Source organism: Neolamprologus brichardi, chromosome 20, assembly GCF_056152115.1.
Source record: "Neolamprologus brichardi isolate AB-2024 chromosome 20, ASM5615211v1, whole genome shotgun sequence".
Taxonomy (NCBI): Eukaryota; Metazoa; Chordata; class Actinopteri; order Cichliformes; family Cichlidae; genus Neolamprologus; species Neolamprologus brichardi.
Window position 1 is genome coordinate 32328393 of NC_142123.1, and position 26129 is coordinate 32354521.

Genomic DNA, 26129 nt, shown 5'->3' on the forward strand with positions numbered 1-26129 from the left:
GTTAGGGCTGGACCAGGTGACCCTGAATCCTCCCTTAGTTATGCTGCAATAGACGTAGGCTGCCGGGGATTCCCATGATGCATTGAGTTTTTCCTTTCCAGTCACCTTTCTCACTCACTATGTATTAATAGACCTCTCTGCATTGAATCATATCTGTTATTAACCTCTGTCTCTCTTCCACAGCATGTCTTTGTTCTGTTTTCTTCTCTCGCCCCAACCGGTCACAGCAGATGGCCCCGCCCCTCCCTGAGCCTGGTTCTGCTGGAGGTTTCTTCCTGTTAAAAGGGAGTTCTTCCTTCCCACTGTCGCCAAAGTGCTTGCTCATAGGGGGTCATATGATTGTTGGGTTTTTCTCTGTATCTATGAAGCGCCTTGAGGCGACTTTTGTTGTGATTTGGCGCTGTATAAATAAAATTGAATTGAAAAAATAGAAGAGGGAGAAAAAGCGAGGGGGAAGGGAGAGAAGAGGTGAGAAAGATGTGAAGGGAAGAAAGGAGTGGAGAAGTGAAAGAGAAGGGGAGGATAAGAGGAAAGGAAGGAAGGAGGAAAGGAGAGAGGGCACAGGGGGAGAAGAGCGAGGGGACAAGGAGGAAAGTCAGAGAGAGAGGGAGGTAGAGATGGAGAGGGGAGGAATGGGGGCGTGGTGTTTGTCGTGACGTCACCCAGAGCGGCAGCTTCTCCTTTTAAAGCCGCTGGTCCCTGACGGACTGACAGACTTTAAATACCGACTCCGCCGGGATCTCTGACAGCTCTGCGCAGCGGGACGCACTCTCCTCGGTCCGGACGCGCTCTTCCTCCTCCTCGGATGGAGCGGCTGCTGCAATTCCTCCACAGTCTGCATCGCCGCCGGGACTGAAGTCGTGAGCAGCTCCGGTTCCTTTTTCTTTTTTGATTATTTTTTAGGGGAATAATAGGACTGTTCTCGGTTCCGCCGTCCTCTCTGTCTTCCAGCAGGCCGCCGTCTCCTCCGTGACTCTCTGTTCCCATGCGATTCTTCAGACTCACATTCAAGTGTTTCGTGGATTGTTTTTGAGGTCGCTGTCCGATCGTCGGTGTAATTCCCTTTCTTTTATTTCTATTTTTATTTTATTTTTCAAATTAAACCCCTGTAATTCGAGAAAAAAATCCCCCCCCCTTTTTTTAAATAATAGACTTTCTGAATTTGTGACCTCTTTTTTTTAAAAAATTAATAAAAATAAAAACATTATTAAATAATCTGAAAAAGAGCTGGCGTCATAAATAAAAGACCACAGTCTGGATCCTCGGCGGCACAGAGGAAGACTCACGTTTCTTCTGGTTGTGAGTGAGGAAGAGTGAGAGAGGGGCCGAGGATAAAGGTCCTGACCCGCTGTCTCTCAGTGACTGTTGGTCTGTAACTGGCAGCTGGCTGGTTTAGTGGGAGTCTGAGAGGAGGTGAACACGAGGTGTGGAAAACTGGGACTGTGAGACTAAAAGGAGAAAAATAACTCAGTCTATAAAGAGACAAAACCTTCAAAATAAAAGCACGCTGAGGTGGACTGGTGTTTTACTAGTTTATGTGGTACCTGACTGGTTGCTTGGACTTGAGTTTTGGGGACTTCTAAAAATACAAAAAGCCAAATTAAATTGAAAACACCACCCAGCCTTTGTTGACTAGTATCTGACTGCTTTTTTGGACTGAGAAACTGACTTTAAGGATTATAATCTGCAGGAATTAAAACACTCTAAATCACAGCTGATTATTCCTTCTGGTATCTAACTGGTGTCTGGGTTTAGGAGTGAATTAAAAAGATTGAAATCTGAAGAAAATAAAGGGATTCTAAGTGGGAACCATTGCTGACTCTTCCTACTGGTCTGACTGCTAACCTGAGTGGGAACTGTGGGGAAACACCTGAACAGAAATAAGAGATATTGCAGACAAAACCTGCAGGAATTAAAGGGGATACAGAGGCTGAATATTTGGAGCACTTCCTGACTGGTTCCCATTCTGTGAATGATGGAGAAGCAGGCTCTTCCAGCCTCCTCCTGCTCTCTGGTTCTCCTGGAAGAGACCAAAAAGAGCCCCATAACTCTCTCTAATGGGGGCGGTGGCAGTGGTTATACCCCTGCGGCCGCTAATGGCAGCCTCGTCCCGCTGACGGTGGCGGGGACAGGCGTCGCTGGTGGAGTGGTGGGCACTGCTTGTGTTGGACAGGACAAAAAAGGTGGCGTGGTCAACGGAGCGGGGCCTGGTTACCAGGAGCGGGAAACCTGGACGCGACAGATGGACTTCATCATGTCCTGTGTGGGCTTTGCTGTAGGACTCGGGAACGTGTGGAGGTTCCCCTACCTGTGCTACAAGAACGGAGGAGGTGAGATGCACCACACACACACCTGTACGGGGCATGTGCACATCCTCACTTTACCTAATGGTTTCTGCAAGATTGCTGTGAGACAACCAGTGAGACAGACACTTTTTTACTGGTATCCACAAGCACAGATTCTTAGATTTGTGCTTGTGGATACAAACTGTCCAGTTTTTGTGCTCTTGGATGTGAATGGGAACGCTTATTTTAATTTGATAAGCAGATCTTTTCCACAGCTTCACGTTTGTGTACATGGGTGTGAAGATTTTCCACTTTTAAAAGTTCACATTCGAAGGCTGGACACCACCAGACACATTTTTAGGGATTAAAACACACATGCTGCATGTTTGAAGCTGTAGATAAATAATAGCTTAAGAGAAAAATGAAAGCTTAAAAGTCTTTTCACTTTAGAAATGAGGTGGGCCAGCATTATCCAACTCCCCAAAATGACTCATCCTCTATGTTTGTGCTGATGTCAGAGAACATCCAGAACTTTATCCTGCTCACAGGTCAGTGTAGGTTTCAGTTCACCTTCAGGTGAGTCCAGGACAGAACAGGAAGTTCAGTCTAACTGTGGCGTAGCGCTGGAGCTGAAAAACATCATAAATAAAAAAAATAAATCAGAACTTTTCCTTATGTCAGTCAAACCAGCTGTTTGAATCTCAGATTATTTTACAGAATAATTACATTTGTAGCTGATGGGGGAGGAGCTAGAATGCCAGGGGGCGTGGTTTACTGTGGAGAGGCTTGGACTCAGTTTCTCAGTGACATAATTGGCTGCATGTGTTTGGATGGTGGCAGCGACATGTGTGTTATTGATCAGAGTGACAGCAGCAGGTTCAGCCGATCAGCTTCCAGCGCAGTAACGTGTGTGTGTGCGTGTGTGTGTGTTTGTTTGTGTGTGTGTGTGTGTGTGTGTGTGTGTGTGTGTGTGTGTGTGTGTGTGTGTGTGTGTGTGTGTGGCAGAGAAAAGAACCACAGCAGGCATAGAGAGGGAGATACTGTTACTACACTTGATGCCTTTTACCATATATAATACAACTCTGTGTGTGTGTGTGTGTGTGTGTGTGTGTGTGTGAGTGCCTCGAGTTAACTGACTTTTATTGAGCCTGATGCTCCTGCACGCTGCTGCAGGGTACATTGTAAACGTGAGGCTGGGCACGGACGCTTGCGTGCACGTTGTCACCTTCTCTCCAGTTTGAAGGGGCTCAGTGAAATGTAAGAAAGCAAGAGTTATATTCAAAGGCAGTTTATTTCAAAAGAAAGGAATTAGCAACACAGGAAAAATGATTCAATTCAATTTTATTTATATAGCGCCCAATCACAACAAAAGTCGCCTCAAGGCGCTTAATAGATACAGAGAAAAACCCAACAATCATATGACCCCCTATGAGCAGCACTTTGGCGACAGTGGGAAGGAAAAACTCCCTTTTAACAGGAAGAAACCTCCAGCAGAACCAGGCTCAGGGAGGGGCGGAGCCATCTGCTGTGATTGGTTGGGGTGAGAGAAGGAAGACAGGACAAAGACATGCTGTGGAAGAGAGACAGAGGTTAATAACAGATATGATTCAATGCAGGGAGGTCTGTTAACACATAGTGAGTGAGAAAGGTGACTGGAAAGGAAAAACTCAATGCATCATGGGAATCCCCGGCAGCCTACATCTATTGCAGCATAACTAAGGGAGGATTCAGGGTCACCTGGTCCAGCCCTAACTATATGCTTTAGCAAAAAGGAAAGTTTGAATTCTAATCTTAAAAGTAGAGATAGTGTCTGTTTCCTGAATCCAAACTGGAAGCTGGTTCCACAGAAGAGGGGCCTGAAAACTGAAGGCTCTGCCTCCCATTCTACTTTTAAATACTCTAGGAACAACAAGTAGGCTGCAAAAACATGGATAAACCCAGGAATCTCCAAGCCTCACATCCAGTGGTGGTTACAGTTACACATCTGCACTGGTATTTAAATACCAGGACTGTCTGTCGATAATCTTAAAATAAATCTAGTTGCTTTGAGCTCAGGCGCTTTAAAATTCAGCAAATCCTCAAATTTTAGACGCATTAATCAATAATCTAAACGTATATCAATAAAGTCACAAAAACGTTTGTAAAGCTTCGCTTTCTGTTTTGTTTGATCGTAGATTTATAAATTGATTACAATTGATTACTTTATTTTTAAGTCACTCCAAACTGAATTCTTTTGGGCTCGTTGGACACTTACAGACGTGGTTTTAGGTGTTTTTCTCCCAGTTTAATTAAAAACTATTTAATTCAAATGAAGTTTTTTGGGAGTAGAGGAAGTGTCAGCAGGTGGATTCATCACCTCTGTTTGTTCTGTCAAAGCTGAACTTTAGCAGCAGAGAAAGAGAGGAGAAAAAAGTTGGATCCTTTCACCTGCAAAGGTCTCGTTCACACAGTTGACCAGTCTGAGCTGGACGGAGAGGAGGAGAGACGGGAAAGGTCTGAATGTTCGCAGAGAGGAGGAGGAAGAGGAGGGGGTCAGACTTAAATCACAGAGAGCGAAGAGAAGAAGTTCAGCTCTCACATTGCAGACCGTCGTCTTGTGACTCTGTAAAGGTCACCTGCTTCACATCTGAAACCAAAGTTAAAGGATCATTCTGGCGCTTTTTCAGCCTTGTCAGCAGCCTCAGTTATTGCCTTCGTCTTTGAGAGACGACTGTGTGTTAACAAATGTTTAATGGAAGCCACGGGGTTCAACAGAAGACTGTAAAAGCTGTGTAATGATTAAAAAAACACCAGGTAGAACATCTCAGAGCTGATTAGGTTAATTAGTAACATGATCGTTAATGAAAAAAAGCATTCCAGAGACACTTTAAGCATTTTAAAATTTTAACTGCTAGAGTAGCTTTGTGTGACTCACTGCTCAAAATCATCCTTCTTTGCCTTATGCTGGTCCTTGTCACACTGCCTGGTTTAGCTCCTCTCCCTTTTAGGCTAACTTTCTTTCTTCTGACTTTTGCAATCAGGAAACGAGAGGAAATGGCAAACTATAGCTTAAAAAGGGAATGTGCGAGTCTAAGAAGACCATCAAAAAGACCACGAAACCAAATGTTGCTCAGCGAGTCAGCAGAGAAAGCTAAATTACATTCATTTGTCCTAAGAAAACACAAAAAGCCAAACCTGTCACCTCCATAAACGGTTTATTTTGTAGGATGCAGATATTAAAATTTCAGATGACGTCTCCACATTTAGTTTGTTTCACTCTGTGTGTAAACCTGGTGACTTTGTGCACCTTCAGCTGATTATTGTAACTTGCATGCAAATCACGGTGTAGCATTTCATATCAGTACACGAGGTAAACGCGCTGCACACATGCTCCATCGCGTTTGGTCTGAACAGGTCGTTCCTGTGTTTAGTTGCTGACTCTGCTTTAAGATGTGAAATCAGCACTTTATGCACACGTTGCACCTCTGAGACGTTCCCATCAGGCGGACATGTGATCAGTGTTGAAGCCAAATCTTGAAAACTGTAAAGACCTGATTTTCCTAAAGGTTGTTTTCTCCACAAGAAGGGAGGGGCCATGCAATCGCTTCTGTCTGTCTGCTCGTTTGTTCGTTCACAGTCTAACATCCACAGTTTTCAAGATATCACGGTCAAATTTTGTATGATGCTAGATATCAATAACAGCTCGAGCAGATTTAATTTAGGTGTAAATCTTGTCAAGGCCAACATAAAACTTTATATTACCCATAATGTTTTATGGATCATCTTCAAACTTCACAACAAGACCTCGGGAGGCGATTTTGCAAACATCCCACACTGCATGAACAGATAATAAAATCTCAAGTTTTTACAGTTTATAGAAGGATTTTAGCCAATTCTGCTTCAATCATATAGGTAATAATAATAAAATAAAGTTTCATGGTTCACATGAATTATGAAACAGCTTTAGTTTCTATTGGATCATCTCGAAACTTTAAATCAATACATCAGCCATTGATCGGCATAAACGCTTTCTTTGATCGGATTATTTTGTAATGTCCTCGGGATTTCCATACACTTGTTTGCCATACACCCGGGGTCATTTTTGACCCGAGGACACACAAGGGTATACACCATTATAAGACACAAAAAGATTAACGTGCTACACTAGATTTCCATTTTACCAATGCTGGCATCGGCCCTCGCCATTCACGCTCTCTTGGTGCTCTTGTGTTGTTTCTGTAAACTGGACGGTCTTGTAATGTTATTGCATATTTACGATTAATCAGCCGAATCGCTTGTAACTTGTCTATGGGAAAATGCGCACATGCAGTATTTTGTGTTAGTGCGTGACACTCCCTGCAAACATGTGCAGCTCTCCTTTTTTTGTTTAAAATATTTGTTGCTGTTTATTCCTCCTGTTAATCTTTAACAGTATCTGGTTAAATTATTCATTCAGCTTTACAGTCTGGTCTGTAGTTGTTTTATCAATTTTTCTGCTTTATTCTTTTAAAGCTGTTCTGAGGAAGAAGGTTAAATATTCATAACTGATCTCGTCTCGATTTACTGTTGCGTAGACTAAGCTGTAGACTACGGCCGGGTTTTTGTAGCTACAGTATCCGGACGACCCATAAACGTGTCACATGCAGACAAACGCAAAGTTACTGTTTCAAAAAGAGGTCGGCTAAAAAGACACTCGCTGATGTGCAGAACCTGCAGAATCACTCATCCAGGAAGCTAACACGCACGTTATGAATTAAATATTCCCAAATATCTTTGTGAGATACATGTTTGAGTTTTACATCAGACGGACAAAATTTTATAAAACAATTGTTCGGCCAGCCTTTGGTTTTTTTAAACACTGCTTCAAGGTCTTGTTGTTGAGGGTTGAGGTCAGCTAGGGTTAGGTCAGTTTAAGATGACTGAAGGTAAAATGAGGTGAATCTTGGGTGTTAAGAGGCTTGGCAAAGAATTAAATAGAATTTCTAGTACAGATAACAGTCACATGAGAAACTTTTAGCAAAAATGAGAAAACTCCTCATCCGAACGACCTCAAATATGGTAGTGAGCTCACTCTCGTCCCCAGAGATAAACCTGCCAAGTTTAAGGTGGATCAGATGAACGGTCATCGAGTTAGACAAAAAAGGACAAATGGCAGTTTCCTCCATTATCAGTAAGGCAAAGTTTCTTTATGTTAAATAAAAATGTTTTGGAGGCTACTTTCTTCTTTTATCTGAGTAAATGTTGACACAGACGTGTTTTACATCCTTCCTTTCACTCCTCCTTTGTTTCCTTCCCTCTGTCCTCTATCCTTTTCTGTCCTTTCTGTCTTCGTTGTCCAATAACTCAGAGTCACTTAGATTTATTATCCTGCAGAGCGTATTCATGCTGCAGTCACCCTACCAAGGACACACACACACACACACACACACACTCACACTATCATTCTCTGCTTCAGTGATTATAAAATGACCTGCAGCTCAGTTTCATCTTCACAGATCAGTTCTGTCCTTCAGATCGCTCGTCCGTCTGTGTGCGCCTCTTCTGTCTTTGAGAGGACCGGCTGTAGTTTTAAATATTCCCAGCGAGGACATTTTGTCCAATCCGTTGTTTGTGAACGTTTGTGTGCATGAGAAGTGGTTCATTTCAAGGTTCAGTTTGGTGATGAATATTATGAATTCCCTTTCTCTAATTCTTTCTGTAGAATTGAAAGGGTTAAGAAGAGGGTACCGGGATCCTTGAGGGCATTCTCCGAGTGCCTAAAGACTTACCAAAGGTCAGTGAAAATGTGCCAAGGGTCCTTGAAGGTGTTCCAGGGTAGCATTGGGATCTTTCAAAGGATGACTTCTAGCTTCCACAGATTATTGAGGAGGATGCTGCGGATGTTATACGAGACATTTCAGTGTTTTAATTTTAGAAGGACATTGAGTTGAAGGTAGAAGACTTGGAAAGGTCAGTGAAAATGTTGCAGGAGTTCTTGATGGTTTTCTAAGGGTGCTATTGATTTGAGACTCCATAAGTCCCAGAAATTCTCCCAGGGTTCAACCAAAGGCCTCCAATGGTGCTGCTGTGGTTTTTGGTGGTCCTGGGAGCATTTGCAAGGTTGGTTGAGATTATGCTAGAACCTAAGAAAGATTTTTCTGGAACATTTAGGTTTTTCAAGGGTCCTGCAAAATGCAATTATTTGCTAATCATTTAAACTCTGTATATCTGATAAATAAATAAATAAACAACATATCAAATGCTGGAAAAGACCCTGGAATAATAAACAAACTGCATAATTAAGCTTGTTTGGAAACAGAGAGGTCAGCTGTTTATTTGACCATTCTCCAGTTACTGCAGTATTGATCTGCTCTGTAGTCAAGCAGTCTGATCTGATCAGACGTGATTGTTCCTGCTCTGCTTCATGTCTCCATGGGAACGTTTTTTGGTGAGGGGTCAGGGTCGGAAGTCAACGTTGGATACAGATTTTGTGTGCGGGTGTGTTTCCCTGCCAAATGTGACATCATCATCCCTCTCACCACGTGGACCTGAGATTAACAGGAGTGGCCTGTAATCTTTTAATCCTGTTGACAGAGCTCGCTCCTCCTCTCCTCTCCTCTCCTCTCCTCTCCTGGATTCAGGAGACAGACACTATCTCTACTTTTAAGATTAGACTTCAAACTTTCCTTTTTGCTAAAGCATATATTTAGGGCTGGACCAGGTGACCCTGAATCCTCCCTTAGTTATGCTGCTATAGGTGTAGGCAGCTGGGGGATTCCCATGATGCACTGGGTGTTTCTTCTTCAGTCTCTGTGTGTTTATACATTTATACACCTCTCTGCATTTAATCAATAGTTATTATGAATAATCTCTGGCTCTCTTCCACAATGTGTCCTTTGTCTCACCCCCACGGCAGATGACCGCCCCTCCCTCGTTCTGCTGGAGGTTTCTTCCTGTTTAAAGGGAGTTCTTCCTTCCTACTGTCACTAAATACTTGCTCATAGGGTGTCATATGATTGTTGATGATTTCTCCGTGCTATTGTAGGGTCTTTACAACTAAGCTTGATTAAGCTTTATAAACAAAACTGTATTGAATAGAATAGTTAAAATGTTCATGTTCACTTTTGAAGTGGTTGCAGATGGAGGGACTTTTAGGATGATGTTCTTTGAAGTCCTGAAACGTGCTTCGGCAAGTCAGAGTTTCCTGAAAGAAGTAGTAATCCTGAACATCCTGAACATTTCTTCAGGATGTTCCAAAGGCTCAACGTGGTCTTGATGGTCCGGTACAGAAATTACTTCCATCAGTGATGAGGACTTTTTATAATTTTTTTATGAAACTCATATAAACCTCGATTTAGACACAGAATTGTTTGGTATTTGATTTCTACAATGTTTTTCTTATTTTTTTACGGCCTTCAGCTGTTCGTTGAGTCATGTTATGGATTTTTCTCTGCTCAGGTAATGTGGGCCAGCAGATCTGCAGCCAGACGAGTCTAATTTCAGCCGAGCTGAGGTTAGAATTTGGCAGCTAGTGTTTGTGTGATGTCACTGAGGCTCCTGGCAAGTAGACAGAAATCTGTTATCTCACTGTGTGTGTAGTTTTATGCAATCAAAGTGACTGACGAGTCAATTAGCTGGAGGTTTGTATGTTTGATATCAGCTATAGAGAATTCTGAGCGAATTAATGATACTTGGGACCAGGTACTGCAAGGATAAAATCTATATTCCTATTTTAACGAACTCTTTCCATGTGAGCATACTTTCACTAAGTCATGTGCAATTATTTAATAATAATCTATATTTTTCCCTCTTTTTGTATTAACTAATTTAACCTCCAAACAAAATCTATAATAATAAGAAATGTCACAGTTGTGAAAGAGGCCCAAAACATTTTTACCAGACGTGTTCAGGATGTTTCTATTGACAAACCAAACGTCGGCACTGATGTTTCACTGAAATGTTTCATGTATGACAGAAATTCAAATATTTGATCAGTTGGTGTTTGCAGTTTGGAAAATCAGTTGAATTTAGGCTTATCTAAGAAAATGGATGGATGGAAGTTTAACTGTTTGTCTAAAAGGTCAACATAGCAGCAGACAACCACAGATTAAAAGTGTTGGAGTGTTTTTCCTCAGGTGTGTTAGTGAACAGTAGAGACACATGCACCTGCTCAATTCATTCAGATACGAATTGGAAGTTATCAGGGCAATGACGAATCTCCTGCTCTGTCATTAGCCCTGTTATCAGTCTGTCAGTCCCTCAGCACGTCAGTGCTTAGCCCACTGACTTACCTTGGATTAACCAGCTTAGCTAGCTAACTGTAGCGCTGCAGCTTAGCGAGGTAACTGCAGCTGTGGCTCTATTTGTTTCTGACTTACTTTCAACTCTGAACTGACCACGTGTGGGACACGTTAGGTGACGCTGCCACAGCACAGGGTGATATTCTGCACTTTTTCACGTTGGACCTTTTAACTGTCAGTCCTGTGATTACTCATGTAATCATCCCGAAATCTTGGTAATTGATTGAACTGCAAACAACTGAACAAAAGCTAATATGTGACTTTCATGCAACGAGCAATAAGCATTTATACAAATTTTACACACTTTGATGTTTTCCCAACGACATAACTTAATGTCTGCCTCTAACATTTTGGTAATGTGTTTCCATGTGTAGCTACAGTTTTGTGCATGTGTGTGTCTGCTGTGGGTTATCATCAGTTTGGCTAAATGTCAAGGTAAAATAAGATTCTAGAATTATATTCTAGATACAGAAAGGTCAAAGGCAAGATTGTAGAATCTAATCAGTAGTCAAAAGCTGGACTCTTGAATCTCCAAAGATTAGACGACAGAATCTCATCAGTGGTAGAAGGCTGGACTGAAGAATCTCGTCAGCAGGACTCTTGAATCTCGTCAGATTGATTAGTTTATGCACTGCTGGCGACTTCCACCATCTTTGATGCTATTAGTCTGAAAAATCGACTCTCGCTGACTGGTGGTTCATTGTCAGCTAACTAAATGACCTGACAGACAAACTCGGCCCAGCTTACTTTGATCAGGATTTATCTGCGGCAGCTCTAACTCAATTTGAAAATCAGAATAGAAGATGATTTAAAATCGAACTGTTGTTTTAGAATAACTTCACTTTCGCTAGCTGGATCTACTAAACTGACCGAACTGCTCAATGCTGATAATTGTTCAAATATTACATTTAATTTTCTTCTAATGGTATTTTCTCAAAAAGCTTTTTCGCTTTGATCTGCACATCTCCTGCAAACTGTATTCAATCTTCCTTCAAAATTATTTTTTTAATGCGTAATCTGAGTTTTGACCAACAGAGTACAAACAATCTGTAAAAATGTTTTGGAGCCGTCAAACGCCTGGAACTTTAAAATTTAAATGAAGCATCTTATTATCACATTGCTTAATGCAGAGTTAACAGTTGGTGTGTTTCAGTGCAGCTGACTGTGATGAGGCTATAGTACTCTGTAATCCCATTAACACTGAGTTACTGATGAGCTAACAGCATTACACCACTTAGCTCTGACCGTGTGTGTGTGTGTGTGTGTGTGTGTGTGTGTGTGAGGGGAATTTTTATCGAGCTGCTGGCATAGCCGACCCTCCCCCTTCCTCTCTCTCTCTCTCTCTCTGCAGTCGTGACTCACTAGCAGCTTGTGTGTTTTCATGCTAAGCTAACCTTGGCTAACACAACAGAACAGTTATTGACTAACTTACTTCGCTAACCCACATTGATTCACTCGGGCTTGCGTCATTCATCAGGCTGGCGTCATTCGACCTGTCGTGCGTCTCATACGTCATCAGCGGTGATGTGAGCGGCATGGGAAGCAGCCTCACTCTGAGAGCTGGTGGTGTGCACCTGTTTGTGTGTCATTGTGAGGACCAGTGGAGGTTTTAGATATTATGAGGACATTTGTGAAAAATGTGGACGGTTTTGGATAATGAAGATATTTGTCAGCACAGTGGACAGTTTTAGAAAGTGAGGGCATCTTTGGAAAGGCCTTACATCAAAGGCCTTGTTATTATTTTTTAATAGTGGGGATCAAGTTTAAGCTATTGTGAGCATTTTTTTTTTTCCAATTATTGTGAGGACATGTGAATATCAAAGGGCTGGACATGATGGACAGTGAGGACATTGGTGAAAATTGGACAAATCTTGTAGACATGCAGTTTTAGATACTGCGAGGACATTTGTCAACATTGTGAACAGCTTTTAAAAGTACAGACATTTTTAGGGAATGATGGATACTGTGACTTTTTTTTCCATTTGTTTGGACATCTGTGGATATACAGTTTTAAATATGTAAGCTCAACATTTAGTTGAGCTGTTTGAGGGTTCAAACCTATTTTTAGGCTTTATAGATTAGAATACTAGCAATGCATGGTGTAAGCCAGGGTCCTCACAGTGATAGAATAACACATATGTGTGTGTATGAAGCATACGGGCATTATTCTTTGAATGGACACAATGATTACAGCTTTTTAACGATCTAGAGCATTATTATTATTTAAAGATGACCTCAACTTAAATATTTGTTGTTTTGTATTCAATCAGGCTAAATCCACAATTGCATTTTTATGATTTTTTTTTTTTATAATAAAGGTTTTAATGTTGAAATATAATGACCTGAGGTGTGTTTATTCAGGCAGGGTTTTCTCATGTTTGTCTCACAGCTGTACAGGCAGGTTACATTTTAAGTGACATGACCTGGAATGATGTAACTGTAGCAGCTGAGCACGGTGCAGTCAGCCAAGGTTAATTCCTCACTACCTCACATTACCTGCTCCTCTTCTGGTTTATAGCAAGCTCTACTGTAAAAACCGAATCAGTGGCCGTGCTTTGCTTTAAAAGATGGCTGGTCCGGTTAAAAGACCTGCACACCCTGGACAGAACGGTTGATCAAGGTCGTACAGTCAGGTGGCACTTCAGATCTCTTCATAGAGAGACGGCAAACTGAAAGAGTTTACTATGAACTTGAATGTTCAATATTTACTAATATTTTTTGTTTTATGAAGACGATTGAAGGATTGACGGCTGGAGAATCTGAAATCAATATGTTTTTGTGCAAAACAGCTAGACAATGCGACTTGTTTATTTAACTTAAACAACAAAACTGTTAAAATCCAAGATTAAGGATTAAAATTTAATCTTCATGAAATGAAAGTCCAGTCATTTTCTTTCCAAGCTCCTTAGATAACCATGACCCAGATGACTGAGAACCTTCACACATCCAAGATTAATATTTATATACTATCTAATCTCATTTTGTGTCTGTCTGAAAACTCGATATTGGACTTTTTTAATGTACCTTTTTGTGATTGCACAATCATTGGAAGCATGGCAAACCAACGAGAGGGAGCAGAAGGAGAGGTTGGGGTAGGGTCAGTGGAGGTGTTAGCTGCTGGAATGAAGCAATATTGGTGAAATACTTGAAAATCATCAAGTCTGCTTGCAAAGCCTACATAAGGTACACTGCTGTAGGTCTATGGAAGGAGGAGGAGGAGGATTAGGGCCACTGGGAAAAAAAAGTAGGCGCGTTTTTGTTTTTTCTTTTCCAGAATTCTAAAATTAAAGTCAGAAATTAAAGTCCCAATGAGGATCAATGATCTGAGGAAAATCTCGTGGACAGTCAGTGGTGCTGACAGTTTAAATGTCATTAAGTCAAATATCTGCAAAGGTTTGAGGGACAACATAAAACCTCATTATGTCTTGAAAAGAACCAGAGGCCAAAAACTGAAGGGTAGCATTAAGTTTTGGTCCCGTTGCTCTTGCACGACCTCTTTCTAGTTGGAAGTTTTGTGTTTTCTTTATTTTATTAAACAAATTAAGAACAACATTCAATCTGCTCTGATAAGGCTTCCCTCTAACGTTCCTGTAAATGAACACAACCCAGTGTTTTCTCCACACACTCTGTTCTCTTCTTAGCAGAAACTACTGCAGGCACATCAAGCCCAAACTTTGCTTTCATCATGAATAATGGTCCAGCTAGCAGTAAACAGACTACTGAAAGATGTAGTAAATCACATTAGGCTTATTCATTTAACGACTTTCACCAAGTGATTTCTCTGAAGGGAAAACTGCTATAAATAAATAATCAATAGTCATAGCTTTCCCTCACTGCTCTTTACTGTGTATCTTTATTAGGGATGGGTATCGTTTAGGTTTTATCCGATACCGGTGCCAAACCGGTACTTTTGAAACGGTGCCGGTGCTCAAACCGGTACTTTTGAAACGGTGCCGGTGCTCAAACCGGTGCTTAAAGAATGGAAAACACAAAATTGGTCCAAAAACCTCTCATGTTCAGCTGTTTTTTTGTAAAAAGATAACAATGTTAGCCTTTTCTGCAGCTATAGGGCATATATGGTATCACTCTTGGCTGGAAGCAGCTTAAACAATGGAAAACACAAACTTTGTCCAAAAACCTCTCATGTTTAAGTGTTTCCCACTTTTTCTTTGGTCATTTTAGCCTTTTTGTCCAGGGTGAAGGGAGTATCTGCCATCAAACAAGAAGACAGCCGCATGCAGCTATGATGGTGTTTGCTAGTTCACCTTACATGCATTAATGTAATAACGTGGTTAGCCTACTCAACGTAAATTACACACGAACAACATTAAGCTACTCACGCAGAGAAGAACGGCTGCTGCTGCATCATCATCCTCATCATTTCTGCTACACTGGCAGGGCTAGGGGCCAGGACTCTCCTCTTCGGGTTTTTGGGGGATGTTGCTAACTCCGGGTCCGATAACAGGCACCACACCCGCAGTAGATGTGCTCGGTGTGAGGTCTCGCAGCAAGCTATCAAATATGGCGCATTTTTCGGCTTTAAAAAAAAAACGCTATGCGTCGCCAGGTGTTTCATCAGATTTGAGGTGTTACCTCCTTTGACAGTATCACAGTATCAGCTTAAAGCACTTGTTGCAGCTGCTGAGTTTGCTTATTTTGCTGTGAAGTACAGCCAGACTTTTGACCACTTCGCCTTGGGCATTTTAATTTGTAGCTCTGCTCTAAAAGAACGTACGTACCTGGGCCCGCCTACTATCCTCGGAAACGTAAAATGATTGGCTAGAATTCAAAGTGTATGACAGCTCAGGAAAAAAAAGCACCGAAATAAAGCACCGAAATGTGCGCTGCTTTTTGGTCTGGTTACTACCGTTTATGTCAGAACCGGTACCATCATGGCCATCCCTAATCTTTATTATTTCAGTCTGCAAGTAAAGTCAAAGCAAGATCAATATTTAAATCTCCCACACTTCCATGCACATTGATTACATCAGATGCAACATAACAGGTGTAGCTGGGGTGAACGTGGGTTGCAAAGAAGCTTGCAGCTGTGCCTGATCTAGCTAAATCAGCTTAAGGTGCACGTGCTACTCGAGCTACTTTTGCACAGTACTGAAAACTCCACATAAAACTGATCTTGTGACTCACAGGGAATTTATTTTACCCTCCTCTTTGTTTAAAACTTTAACCACATGTATATTGAACCCTGTTATGACAGGAAAAACAGAGAATCTGAATAATGTTTAATGTTGTTTAATGTTATTTTTCATTTGAAAAATAAAGAAAAAACTAAATGTTGTGGCTGCCATCAGAGTGCTGCTGTGGGAGAAACCATCTACACTGGCTGTAAACATAATAAAGTACCACTGAGCTGGTCCCTTAACATTGCAGTTATGATATGATGATAGTGGCCACCCCTCTTTCTCCTTGTGTAAGAGCTGAGAGCGTAATGGCAGCCGCTGTTATGTAACTGCTGGCACACAGCACCCCCTGCTCTCTCTCTCACCCCTCCAGTGTCATGCCAGTTTGATTCCATTCATACCAGTTCCTGGTGGCAGTGTGACCCAGTTACCCCTTGCTGTTTGTGTATGTATATATATATTTGTGTGTGTGTGTGTGGATCCTCCATCACGCCAATTAAAATACCAAAGTCGGAGCGAGAGAGTGAAGAGGAAGCATAATTGTTCATTCATGTCTCTCGCTGCAGTTCAGAGTGAAGGAGAGGAAACTCATTCATTCACTGTTTCTTTAGATCCATTAATAATTCATCACAGCCAAAGCATTAAAATGTAATTCTAACATGTACGGTTCATGTTACACTTCATTCAGTCACGTTAAAACATCGTACAGGAGACGATTTCTGCTCAAAAGAAAACAAATGAAAGATTTATTCGTTAAAATGTTTGAGAAGCAAAATAATTTTATGTTTGATTTTATGATTATAGACATCATGCAGCTGAGTCTATGTCCACACGTACCCGGGTATTTTTGAAAACACAGATTTTTCTGTGCGTTTGCACCTTTCGTCCACACGTAAACGGCGTTTTCGGTCACTGAAAACTGAGATTTCTAAACTCTGTTTTTGCATTTACGTGTCCCTCCACACATACGACTCGGTTCTGCTTCTATGCCCCAACTTTGTTTACTATTTCCCACCGAGGCTTCTAGACTTCTGATTGGCCAACATTTCTACACGGTTAGGACTATAGCGCCACCTGTTGCTTTGGCATGTTCCTAGCAGCGTTTTCTTTCATTTCTGCTTTTACGTGTGGACGGGATTATTTTTTAAAACGAAAATGGAAAATCTCCGTTTTCAAAAATACCTGTGTACGTGTGGACGTAGCCTGAGTCTAACATTCAGAAATGAAGATTTATTGATTGATTTAAAATAACTTTAAAGAAGATTATTGCCTTTTTTGTTAAAACATTAACATTTGGAGAATCTCAAGTAGAAACAAATTATTTATGACTGAATAGTTCTTTATTTTAGGTCAGAAACTTGTGAAATAATCAAACAAGATAGTTTATTTATCTCAACAGCTCTAAACACAAGTTATAACAAACTAAAACGAATTAGAATATCTCAGTTAAATAAAATCCAATGCGACAAAATCAAAAGGTTAAATATGTTTAAAATTCCATAAAAGAAATTCCAATTAAGCAGAAAGCAATAATTAAAGAAAGCAACTCCAGAAATAAAAATATAAATATAGAAGGAAAAAAGGTGATTATGACAAAACCAAACGGCTCTATGGAATAAAATGGCTCAATAAAGCAAACATCACAAAAGTCTTTGAGCTATTAAAAAATCATCCACTGTGCAGATGTAACGCAGAAACTGTGTATGAGGCTGTAAACATGTTTCCACTGTGAGAAGACTCGTACCGACCCGTTCTTGGAGCCCCAGGTGGCCGTTAGAAGAACTGCAGGTTTTTGCTGAAATTTCATGAACAGGAAAACTGAAACTATATAATAAGCAGCGCATCTACATGCTGCGAGAAAACTCTTGGTTTTGAAGATTTTCTTGTGCAACAGTAACAGAACGGTTTTCAGATGTCTGAACGTCCCTGAACACGTCATCACCGACGACTCTGTCTCCCACAGGTGTGTTTCTGATCCCCTACCTGCTGATCGTGTTCGTTGGAGGAATCCCCATCTTCTTCCTAGAGATCTCTCTCGGTCAGTTCATGAAAGCGGGAAGCATCAACGTCTGGAACATCGCGCCGCTGTTTAAAGGTGCAGTACGCCACAAAGTGGGACTTTACATTTACCAAAACAAAACTCTTTAGTAGGACTTTAACTACTTTTACATTAGAAATTTTATAATTCCACCTCTGCAGCGCAGCCTTTGGAATATTTGGCCCATTAATCTGATCATGGGAAGTTTTCTTGCTGTTTTTTTTTATTACCATTATAAGATTTGATCAGATTATAAATTCCACTGCTAATCACTGCATTGTCATGCTTTTCAGTGAATAATAATGAGATATGCAGCTGCAGAAGCCTTAAAATCCAAACGAAGGAGATGAGTTTGAAATGTTTGAAAACCAGAATGTCTGTCATAGATCAAAGGGCAGAGCATAAATACAGTCACGGCCAAAGGTTTTGTTCGATTGTTCACAATCACAAGCATCTCATAAGTTTTCCTTCCCTGTTTTTAATTTCTGAAGATTTCGTTATTCCTAAAATCATCTCACTGGAAAAACAAAAGTCCTGGGTGTGCCGCTGCAGACAGCGACCATCTGACTCAACGAGCTGTTGGCTTCAAGTGCAAACCTGTCGTCAGGCTTTACAAACAGACCAAAGATATTTAATAATTTTACATTCAAAGACTGAATAAAGGCGCCATGTCGTCAGATTTCGGTCAGTAGAAGTGTTGTTGGCCGATCCTTATGAGCGGGTGAGTCTGACACGTCAGTCTGTGAGCGCACGTTCAGCTTTCTGTGGAGGTTTATCTGCAGGTGCTAATCTGAGATCTGCTGTACGTGACTCCACACCCGTCTGGAAAACTGCACGTACGCACACCCCCTCAAACACACACACACACAGACTGTACATTTGTGAATGTGCTCAAACTAAACTTGACCTTCAACTTAACCATAAACATCTCTTTACCATAAAACTTAATCATTTACATCATGATGTCCTCAAAATGTGACTATTTAACTATATTTATGGCGAGTATTACACACACACACACACACACACACAGAGTAATAATGCACATCTTGTACCTCTTAATAACGCTTGCACACTGCACTTATCAGAGGGCTGATCTTTACAGCGGACCACATGACTCTTCAGCCCTATCAGTAGCTAACTTTACTACACCGGCCTCCCTTTGACCTTTAGTGCAGTATTGACAGAGCTCCGCCTTCACATTCATTCAGTCTGATACAGTTACAGGGAGCAACACCAACAGTCAACAGCAACTGCTCATTCATCTGTTCTGAGAGTCTCAGCAGGAATGGAGCTAAATATGGAGCAGCAGGAGGAGCACGAGGATGCATGTAGCAGAGCAAAGAATGAGCCAATCACAGCAGATTTAGTTATATATATTAGAAAATACAAGGATGGACCTAAAATAAAATAAATGCATGCAAATAGTAGCAAACAGATGTCCAAACATACATGGAAACACATGAAAAGTCAATATTTGGTATAAACACGTTTCTTCTGCAGCTCTGCCTGAAGCCCTTTTCTTCTAATTTCTTTATGTAGTCTTTAAATGAAAAAATGAGCCTAAAGGTTTAGTACTTCAGCCTTTTATGTCTTTGTGAGTTTAAGAAGATTTGGAAACATTTCTCTCTACTTTCAAAACTGTCATTTTATACATTAGCATTTGTTTTTCAATGTCCTCTATAACAAATTTTCTGTAGATTAAATTTCTTTACCGTTAACTCAGGGGCGAGGGAACTCCAGGCCTCAAGTTCTGATGTCCTGCAGGTTTTAGATGTGTCCTTGATCCAACACAGCTGATTTAAAGGCTAAATTACCTCCTCAACATGTCTTGAAGTTCTCCAGAGGCCTGTAATGAACTAATCATTTGAATGAGGTGTGTTAAACCTGCAGGACACCGGAGTTCCCCACCTCTGGGTTAAGAGGCTATAATGGGAGTAATTTTTGTATTTTTCCTCATATTTTCCTAAAAACTGACTAATGTCATGCTGTAAATTCGATTTCCCCAAATCATTCAGCACAGTTTGGCAGTAACTTTAGCAAAAATGGCAAAAACGTTGCTGTTGTTTGTCTGTAGTCACTGAAAAATCCCGTGTGATCAGATTTTGTCCTCACACAGAAACTGTGGGTTTTTCAGGTTAGACCGTTACGTGTGTGTTGGATGTGGTTCAGTTTATTGTTGGTCGTCAGAAAGAAAACACGTGGTGCTGGGATGTGGGCCACCTTCAGCTTGTGTTCAGTTCAATAGTAGAGTTTATTTAATTCACAGTGCAGTCTGGATTTTACTGACACGCATAAACTCAAATGTTTGTACAAACAGAAGCTCGAGTCTCTATGAAATAATTATTTATTGTGCAATGAAAGTCATCAAATGTACAAGAATAGAAACAAAAATGTTCTATTGTGTGCTTCAGTCTTTGTAGCAGCAGTCGGATGGTTTATACAGGCTGAAGACCAACAGTGTTTAACAGTGTGTCAGAATAGTCACACAAAAACTACAAAGTATAAAAGATAAAAGAATTTAATAAGCCAGGCCTGCGTCAGATTGGCGACCTGCCCCTCAGTCTGTGGTAGCTGGGCTAGCCTCCCACACGACCCTGATGAGGATAAGCAAAAGAGGATGGATGGATAGTTCAACATCATAACACACGTTTCAGTGAAGTGCATGCATGCATGCAGCTGCAGGCTAGCTCTCAGTGTCCCGCAGTGTCAGAGAAGATTAGAAAAATATCTTTGATGCATTTATAGAAGAAACAACAAATCAAAAGGATCTGTTGCTAAATGACACATTTTCTTTGATTAACCAGGAGAAAGTATGAGTGAGCATCTTTATGCATCATATACCAGCAAAAAAACAACAAAGAGCTTTAATGATCTCATGCTTTCATCTCTTTCTGTTAATAAACGTGTTGTTTTCCACCTGCTAAACTCTCCCTGTGCTCTCGTCCTCTGCAGGTCTGGGTTATGCCTCCATGGTGATTGTGTTTTTCTGTAACACCTACTACATCATGGTGCTGGCCTGGGGCTTCTACTACCTGATCAAGTCCTTCACCGCCACGCTCCCGTGGTCCTCCTGCAACAACGAGTGGAACACGCCCAGCTGCATCGAGATCTTCCATCACCAAGACTGCAAAAACGCCAGCTTTGCCAACATCACCATCGGCAGCAGCAACATGACCTGTGCCGACCTGGCCGACGCGCGATCGCCCATCATCGAGTTCTGGGAGTGAGTTTTAAATCTGAATATCTCCAACTATTTCCTGTTACTGAGGTTTGTTTTATAGAATATTCACAGAAGTATTTGTGACGTGTTATAATGGCTGAATGCAGCTGAGAGCTGCAGACTAAGCAGGGAGGTAAGAATTAGAGATGGACTGACACAGTGTTGGTGTGAATGTGATGACAGAGAAAATAACAGCAGACGTGTCCTGTAGTTATAGGTGAGAATGAGGCGCTCACAGACGTGATGTGCAGCTTGTGAAGCTTGCAGCTCCTTTAATGGCCACTGGAGCTATTTTCAGCTCTTCGATCATGATGAAGGCTCACATGCGCTCCTGTTTGTGGTGAGGCTGTGTCGTCCTGGCACCTTATTAACACAACAGAGCAGCTAATGAGGTGAAGAGATGTTTGTCAGGTGACTGAGCTCGTTAGATTTTCAGTTTCGAGTCAGTCAGCAGCGCGCCGTCTCTGAGGAACGAGGTGGCGATGATGTTAAAAGACTGAATGTTGGAGGAAGCGCTGCTGTCTCAGCCAAATATGAGTGCTGTGTGTGTGTGCGAGAGAGAAAATAGGCCCCCTTTAGTCTTTTTTAACATCTGCATAGTGTTTTCAAAGTTTTCCGCCAGCTGTTTTTTGCTCCTGTGGAAAGCACCGATCTGCTCTGTGACTCTGACGCTGGGCTCTTTGTGATCTTCTCTGCGCAGAAACAAAGTGTTGAACATCTCGTCTGGTCTGGACGAACCGGGGAAGATGAACTGGGAGCTCATTTTGTGTCTGATGGCTGTCTGGGTTCTGGTTTACTTCTGCGTCTGGAAGGGAGTCAAATCCACCGGGAAGGTAAAACGTTGTTTTTTTAAATGGAGACCCAACCTGTGTCTAGCACTTTGTGTCACCTTCCCTGTTATATTACATATTAATATTATTAACTGAGGATCAGATCAGAACATCTGCATGTGAATGAGTCTGTGTCCAGATTATTATAACGAACCAAAACCAATTAAAAATCACAACTAGATGTGAAAAACCACACATCCAGCCTGAAGAGGCTTTGGTGCATCTTTGGGGTGTCTCACATCGATCGTTGCACCCATCAAACACACCCTACAATACTTTTCTATACTACCCAAAGAGACTAACACTAAACATGTTTGCTCAGCACAAAAGTGAACTGAAACGAGCAAACATACTCTGGAAACTAACAGAACTGACAATCAATCAAAGTCAAAATGTCAGAATAAAATCACAATAACAAATTTAAAAAACCCACAAAACTTAAACAACTCTGGTCGGTGTCCCAGGAAAAGTTTATACAGTTAAGAATAAACAGAAAAGTCCCACGAAGGACACACAAACTGAAACGTGTCGAACGAGTAAACGTTAAAAATGTGTTCCAGTTTAACCTTCGAGTGACCGAGTCAGCTTGTTGTGACATTTTTAGTCATCAGAACGTTTCCTGCCACCAAGCTGGGAAGTTGGATTTGACTGAAAATGATGATTATTGATATTAGACGATGAAATGAAACGGTTATGATCAACATAAAGTAGAAAGTGCTGGAGGAAGAAAGGGAACATGTTTAATGTCATTTATTCAATTCAATTCAATTTTATTTATATAGCGCCAAATCACAACAAAAGTCGCCTCAAGGCGCTTCATAGATACAGAGAGAAGCCCAACAATCATATGACCCCCTATGAGCAGCACTTTGGCGACAGTGGGAAGGAAAAACTCCCTTTTAACAGGAAGAAACCTCCAGCAGAACCAGGCTCAGGGAGGGGCGGGGCCATCTGCTGTGATTGGTTGGGGTGAGAGAAGGAAGACAGGATAAAGACATGCTGTGGAAGAGAGACAGAGGTTAATAACAGATATGATTCAATACAGAGAGGTCTGTTAACACATAGTGAGTGAGAAAGGTGACTGGAAAGGAAAAACTCAATGCATCATGGGAATCCCCGGCAGCCTACGTCTATTGCAGCATAACTAAGGGAGGATTCAGGGTCACCTGGTCCAGCCCTAACTATATGCTTTAGCAAAAAGGAAAGTTTGAAGCCTAATCTTAAAAGTAGAGATAGTGTCTGTCTCCTGAATCCAAACTGGAAGCTGGTTCCACAGAAGAGGGGCCTGAAAACTGAAGGCTCTGCCTCCCATTCTACTTTTAAATACTCTAGGAACAACAAGTAGGCCTGCAGAGCGAGAGCGAAGTGCTCTAATAGGGTGATATGGTACTACAAGGTCATTAAGATAAGATGGGGCCTGATTATTTAAGACCTTGTATGTGAGGAGCAGGATTTTGAATTCTGGATTTAACAGGAAGCCAAAACAGGAGAAATCTGCTCTCTCTTTCTAGTCCCTGTCAGGATTCTTGCTGCAGCATTTATGAACCCTTTCAGTCATTTTAGTCGCTATGGTGATTTGTTTGTTTCACCATCAGGAAATAGACTCGATCTTGAGTGCTTGAAGAGACAGTAGCTGGACTCTTTGGCTCGTGATGTTTGACTAACAGCTGATGGAGACTCCCAGTATTTATCCCTGTCACCGGGGAACAGTGCTCAGACTCGCTGTAGACGGCTAAAGGTTTGTTTAATAAGCCGCCATCTTTGCTCATCACTTGTCCTTCACAGTGGACATAGACGCCCCTCTTTACTCCTCTCTCAAACCATCTTCCCAGTTTTAAATTAAAAAAATTTAGCATCTTCAAACGAGTGTCCTCTCTCCTTAAAGGTCAGATTGAGTCATTCTCTTAGATTATTTTTTAAAATTTGCAATAAAACTGAAAATACGGAGATCTTGTCTGACTTTAAAAAGCCACTGTTTGAATAATTCTTTACAAAAAGAAGTCGAACAGAGAAGACTTCCTGTTGTCATCCATGTCCCATAACTAAGAAAATATGTGTGAAACGTTGTTCCCTGAAGCTAAGTGACCATCCTGAGTTAAAATGTCATTCCCACATCACACTGTGACGATCAGGAAGGTGGAAAAAATACGGGACTGTTCCTTTAAAACTACAGGCTTCAAACGGCGTGTGTGTGTCATCGGATTGTGATGACGAGACTGTACACAGTGCCGTCAGATGGCAGGCTAAGAGTTGCTATGACTACCCTAGAGGTAGTGGTGGTGGGGAGGAGAGTGTGGGGGTGTGTGAGGTGGCGGCATGTGATTGGTTGTCTGGTAGGAGGGCAGCTGACTGCAGTGGGACGTGACTGAGAGCCACTCGGAGAGCGAATGCCCCCCTTTCCTGTACTGTAGGAAAACTCCACTCGGGGACAAACGGGGACATTAAAAATCTGTCCTGGAATTCGACCCAGATCTGCAGCGCAGGAGCACCAAGCTCTCTCTGCATCACTGATGATCATACAGATGATTTAGCTGTGAAATCACACAAACTTCATTTAAAAATTTTAAATGGTTCAAAAAAAACATTCTCACTAAAGTTCAACATACAGAACTCAGATAGTCAAAATGATCTAAACAAGTAAATATTTAATTTTCTTGTTTTATTTTTGCTCAAAAGCAGAGTGTACTTTATGTAAACAAGGTCTGGTGGCCCTAAAATGTATAATGTAGGCTAAATTTTGTGTTAATGTGTTGGTCTCAAGTAAAACTCAGGTGTAACACTGAATTGATTGACAATTTATACTTTAAAAAACACTCAAATGAAGTGGGGACATGTTTGACCCCTGAGGACCACAGGTGAGTGGAAATCGGGAGGACATGAGGGTTAAACAGCACCTTTAAAAACAGAGTAAGGTGGGGCCTTAGCCTTTAAGGTCTGGACAAAAATAAAGACGAGACAGGAACAGAAAGAGAGAAGGACAAATAAACTGTGCTGGAGTTGGTGAAGCCCCCAACCACGTATAAAGTTTTCTACATGAGGGAAAACTACTAAACGTGCATAAACACCGAACAGTAACACAGCTCACTGTTGCCAGTTAGAGGCCCAGAGGATGCTTATTAGCCATGGCTGCGGTGGAACGCCCTTCAGAGTGGCCACGCCCCTAATCCAATTATCCGGGTTGATAAGTTATTACAAATAAATGAACCTTTGAAAGAGCAGGCTGTAAACATGTTTATTTTTACTGTAAGGTTAGATATTTCAGCACTGCTGGAGTCTGCCTCAAGTGGCCATGAGAGGAACTGCATTTTTGGTGGCTTTGATTTTCTTTTGACCCTGGATCTGGTTGTTTGGTCAGCAGTAGGATGATGTGTCGTCTCTTTTGGTCGAGTGTACCAAATGATGAAGATGCCAGAAAGGAGGACACAAGGAGGAAATTTTAATATTAGGGCAAAGAGAAGAAAGAGTAGCTAGTTTGCTGGTGTCTCCTGAGGGAAATGTTACCCAGCCTTCTGGTTTGCACTGAGATTCATGACTGTGGTTTCCTAAAGATTACAGAGGATCTGTTGTTCTATGACTGTGCACAATGTTTTGAACATGAGCAGAAATCCTTGTGAAAGACCTCTGGTGTATAAAAGTGCATTTCTCATCAAATAAAACTAAATGTAACATTGAGGCAAACAGCTGCCAAACAGAAGCAGCCTGACATCAGACCTCTGACGCTGGAAGCAGACAAACACAAATCAGCACAGAGGAGTGAGTCGCGCCTGTTCGTGTGCTGACTTGGCAGGAATAATATCAAATGAGAATAGATGAGAATAAATATTTGAAAGCCTGAGTGCATGACTGCCATTTATCCCAAAACACCAAAACACAGTATGTATCAAACAACTTTTTGATACATACTCATAAAGTTTAGAAACAGAGCAGCCCTTTGAATGGCTGTTATCATTCCTGCACCACCAGCAGGCTGTCTCTTTCATAAACAAGGAGGCTAATGAGTTTTAATGACTTTAATTCATGGTGGACCTGATGGTAAACTAAACGGGAATAATGGGAATGAGAAATGAGTGTTTCTCCTTTGAAAGATGAACAAACGTCTCTCCAGGTAGGCAGGAAAGGTGACATAGATTCGGTGACTTTTACCCAGCTGGCATCTTTGGCTGCCTGGTTACTGCATTTGGTTTGGGTTAAATTGGGCCCTTTTACAGCAATGACAACGTATTCCCAAGCACCAGCTTCAAGGTCATGATAGTGACGACTTCAAGTAGATTTTATATGCACTTGAGTACATCTCACCATTATCTGGACTGCTCTCCATTTATCATTAATTGGAAAGGATGATAAGACACTTTTTGAA

At 41.4% G+C, this 26129-nt stretch overlaps 1 protein-coding gene across 1 annotated transcript in view; it reads left to right on the top strand.

Annotated features, from left to right (window-relative positions):
• Positions 1-694: 694 nt before the first annotated feature.
• slc6a8 (solute carrier family 6 member 8) overlaps positions 695-26129 on the top strand; it is a 44733-nt gene continuing 19298 nt past the window's right edge. The window contains exons 1-4 of the mRNA XM_087834315.1: positions 695-2330; positions 17645-17776; positions 20675-20945; positions 21643-21775. Of these exons, the coding sequence (XP_087690441.1) occupies positions 1973-2330; positions 17645-17776; positions 20675-20945; positions 21643-21775 (894 nt within the window). The 5' untranslated portion in view covers positions 695-1972. The remainder of the gene's footprint in view (positions 2331-17644; positions 17777-20674; positions 20946-21642; positions 21776-26129) is intronic.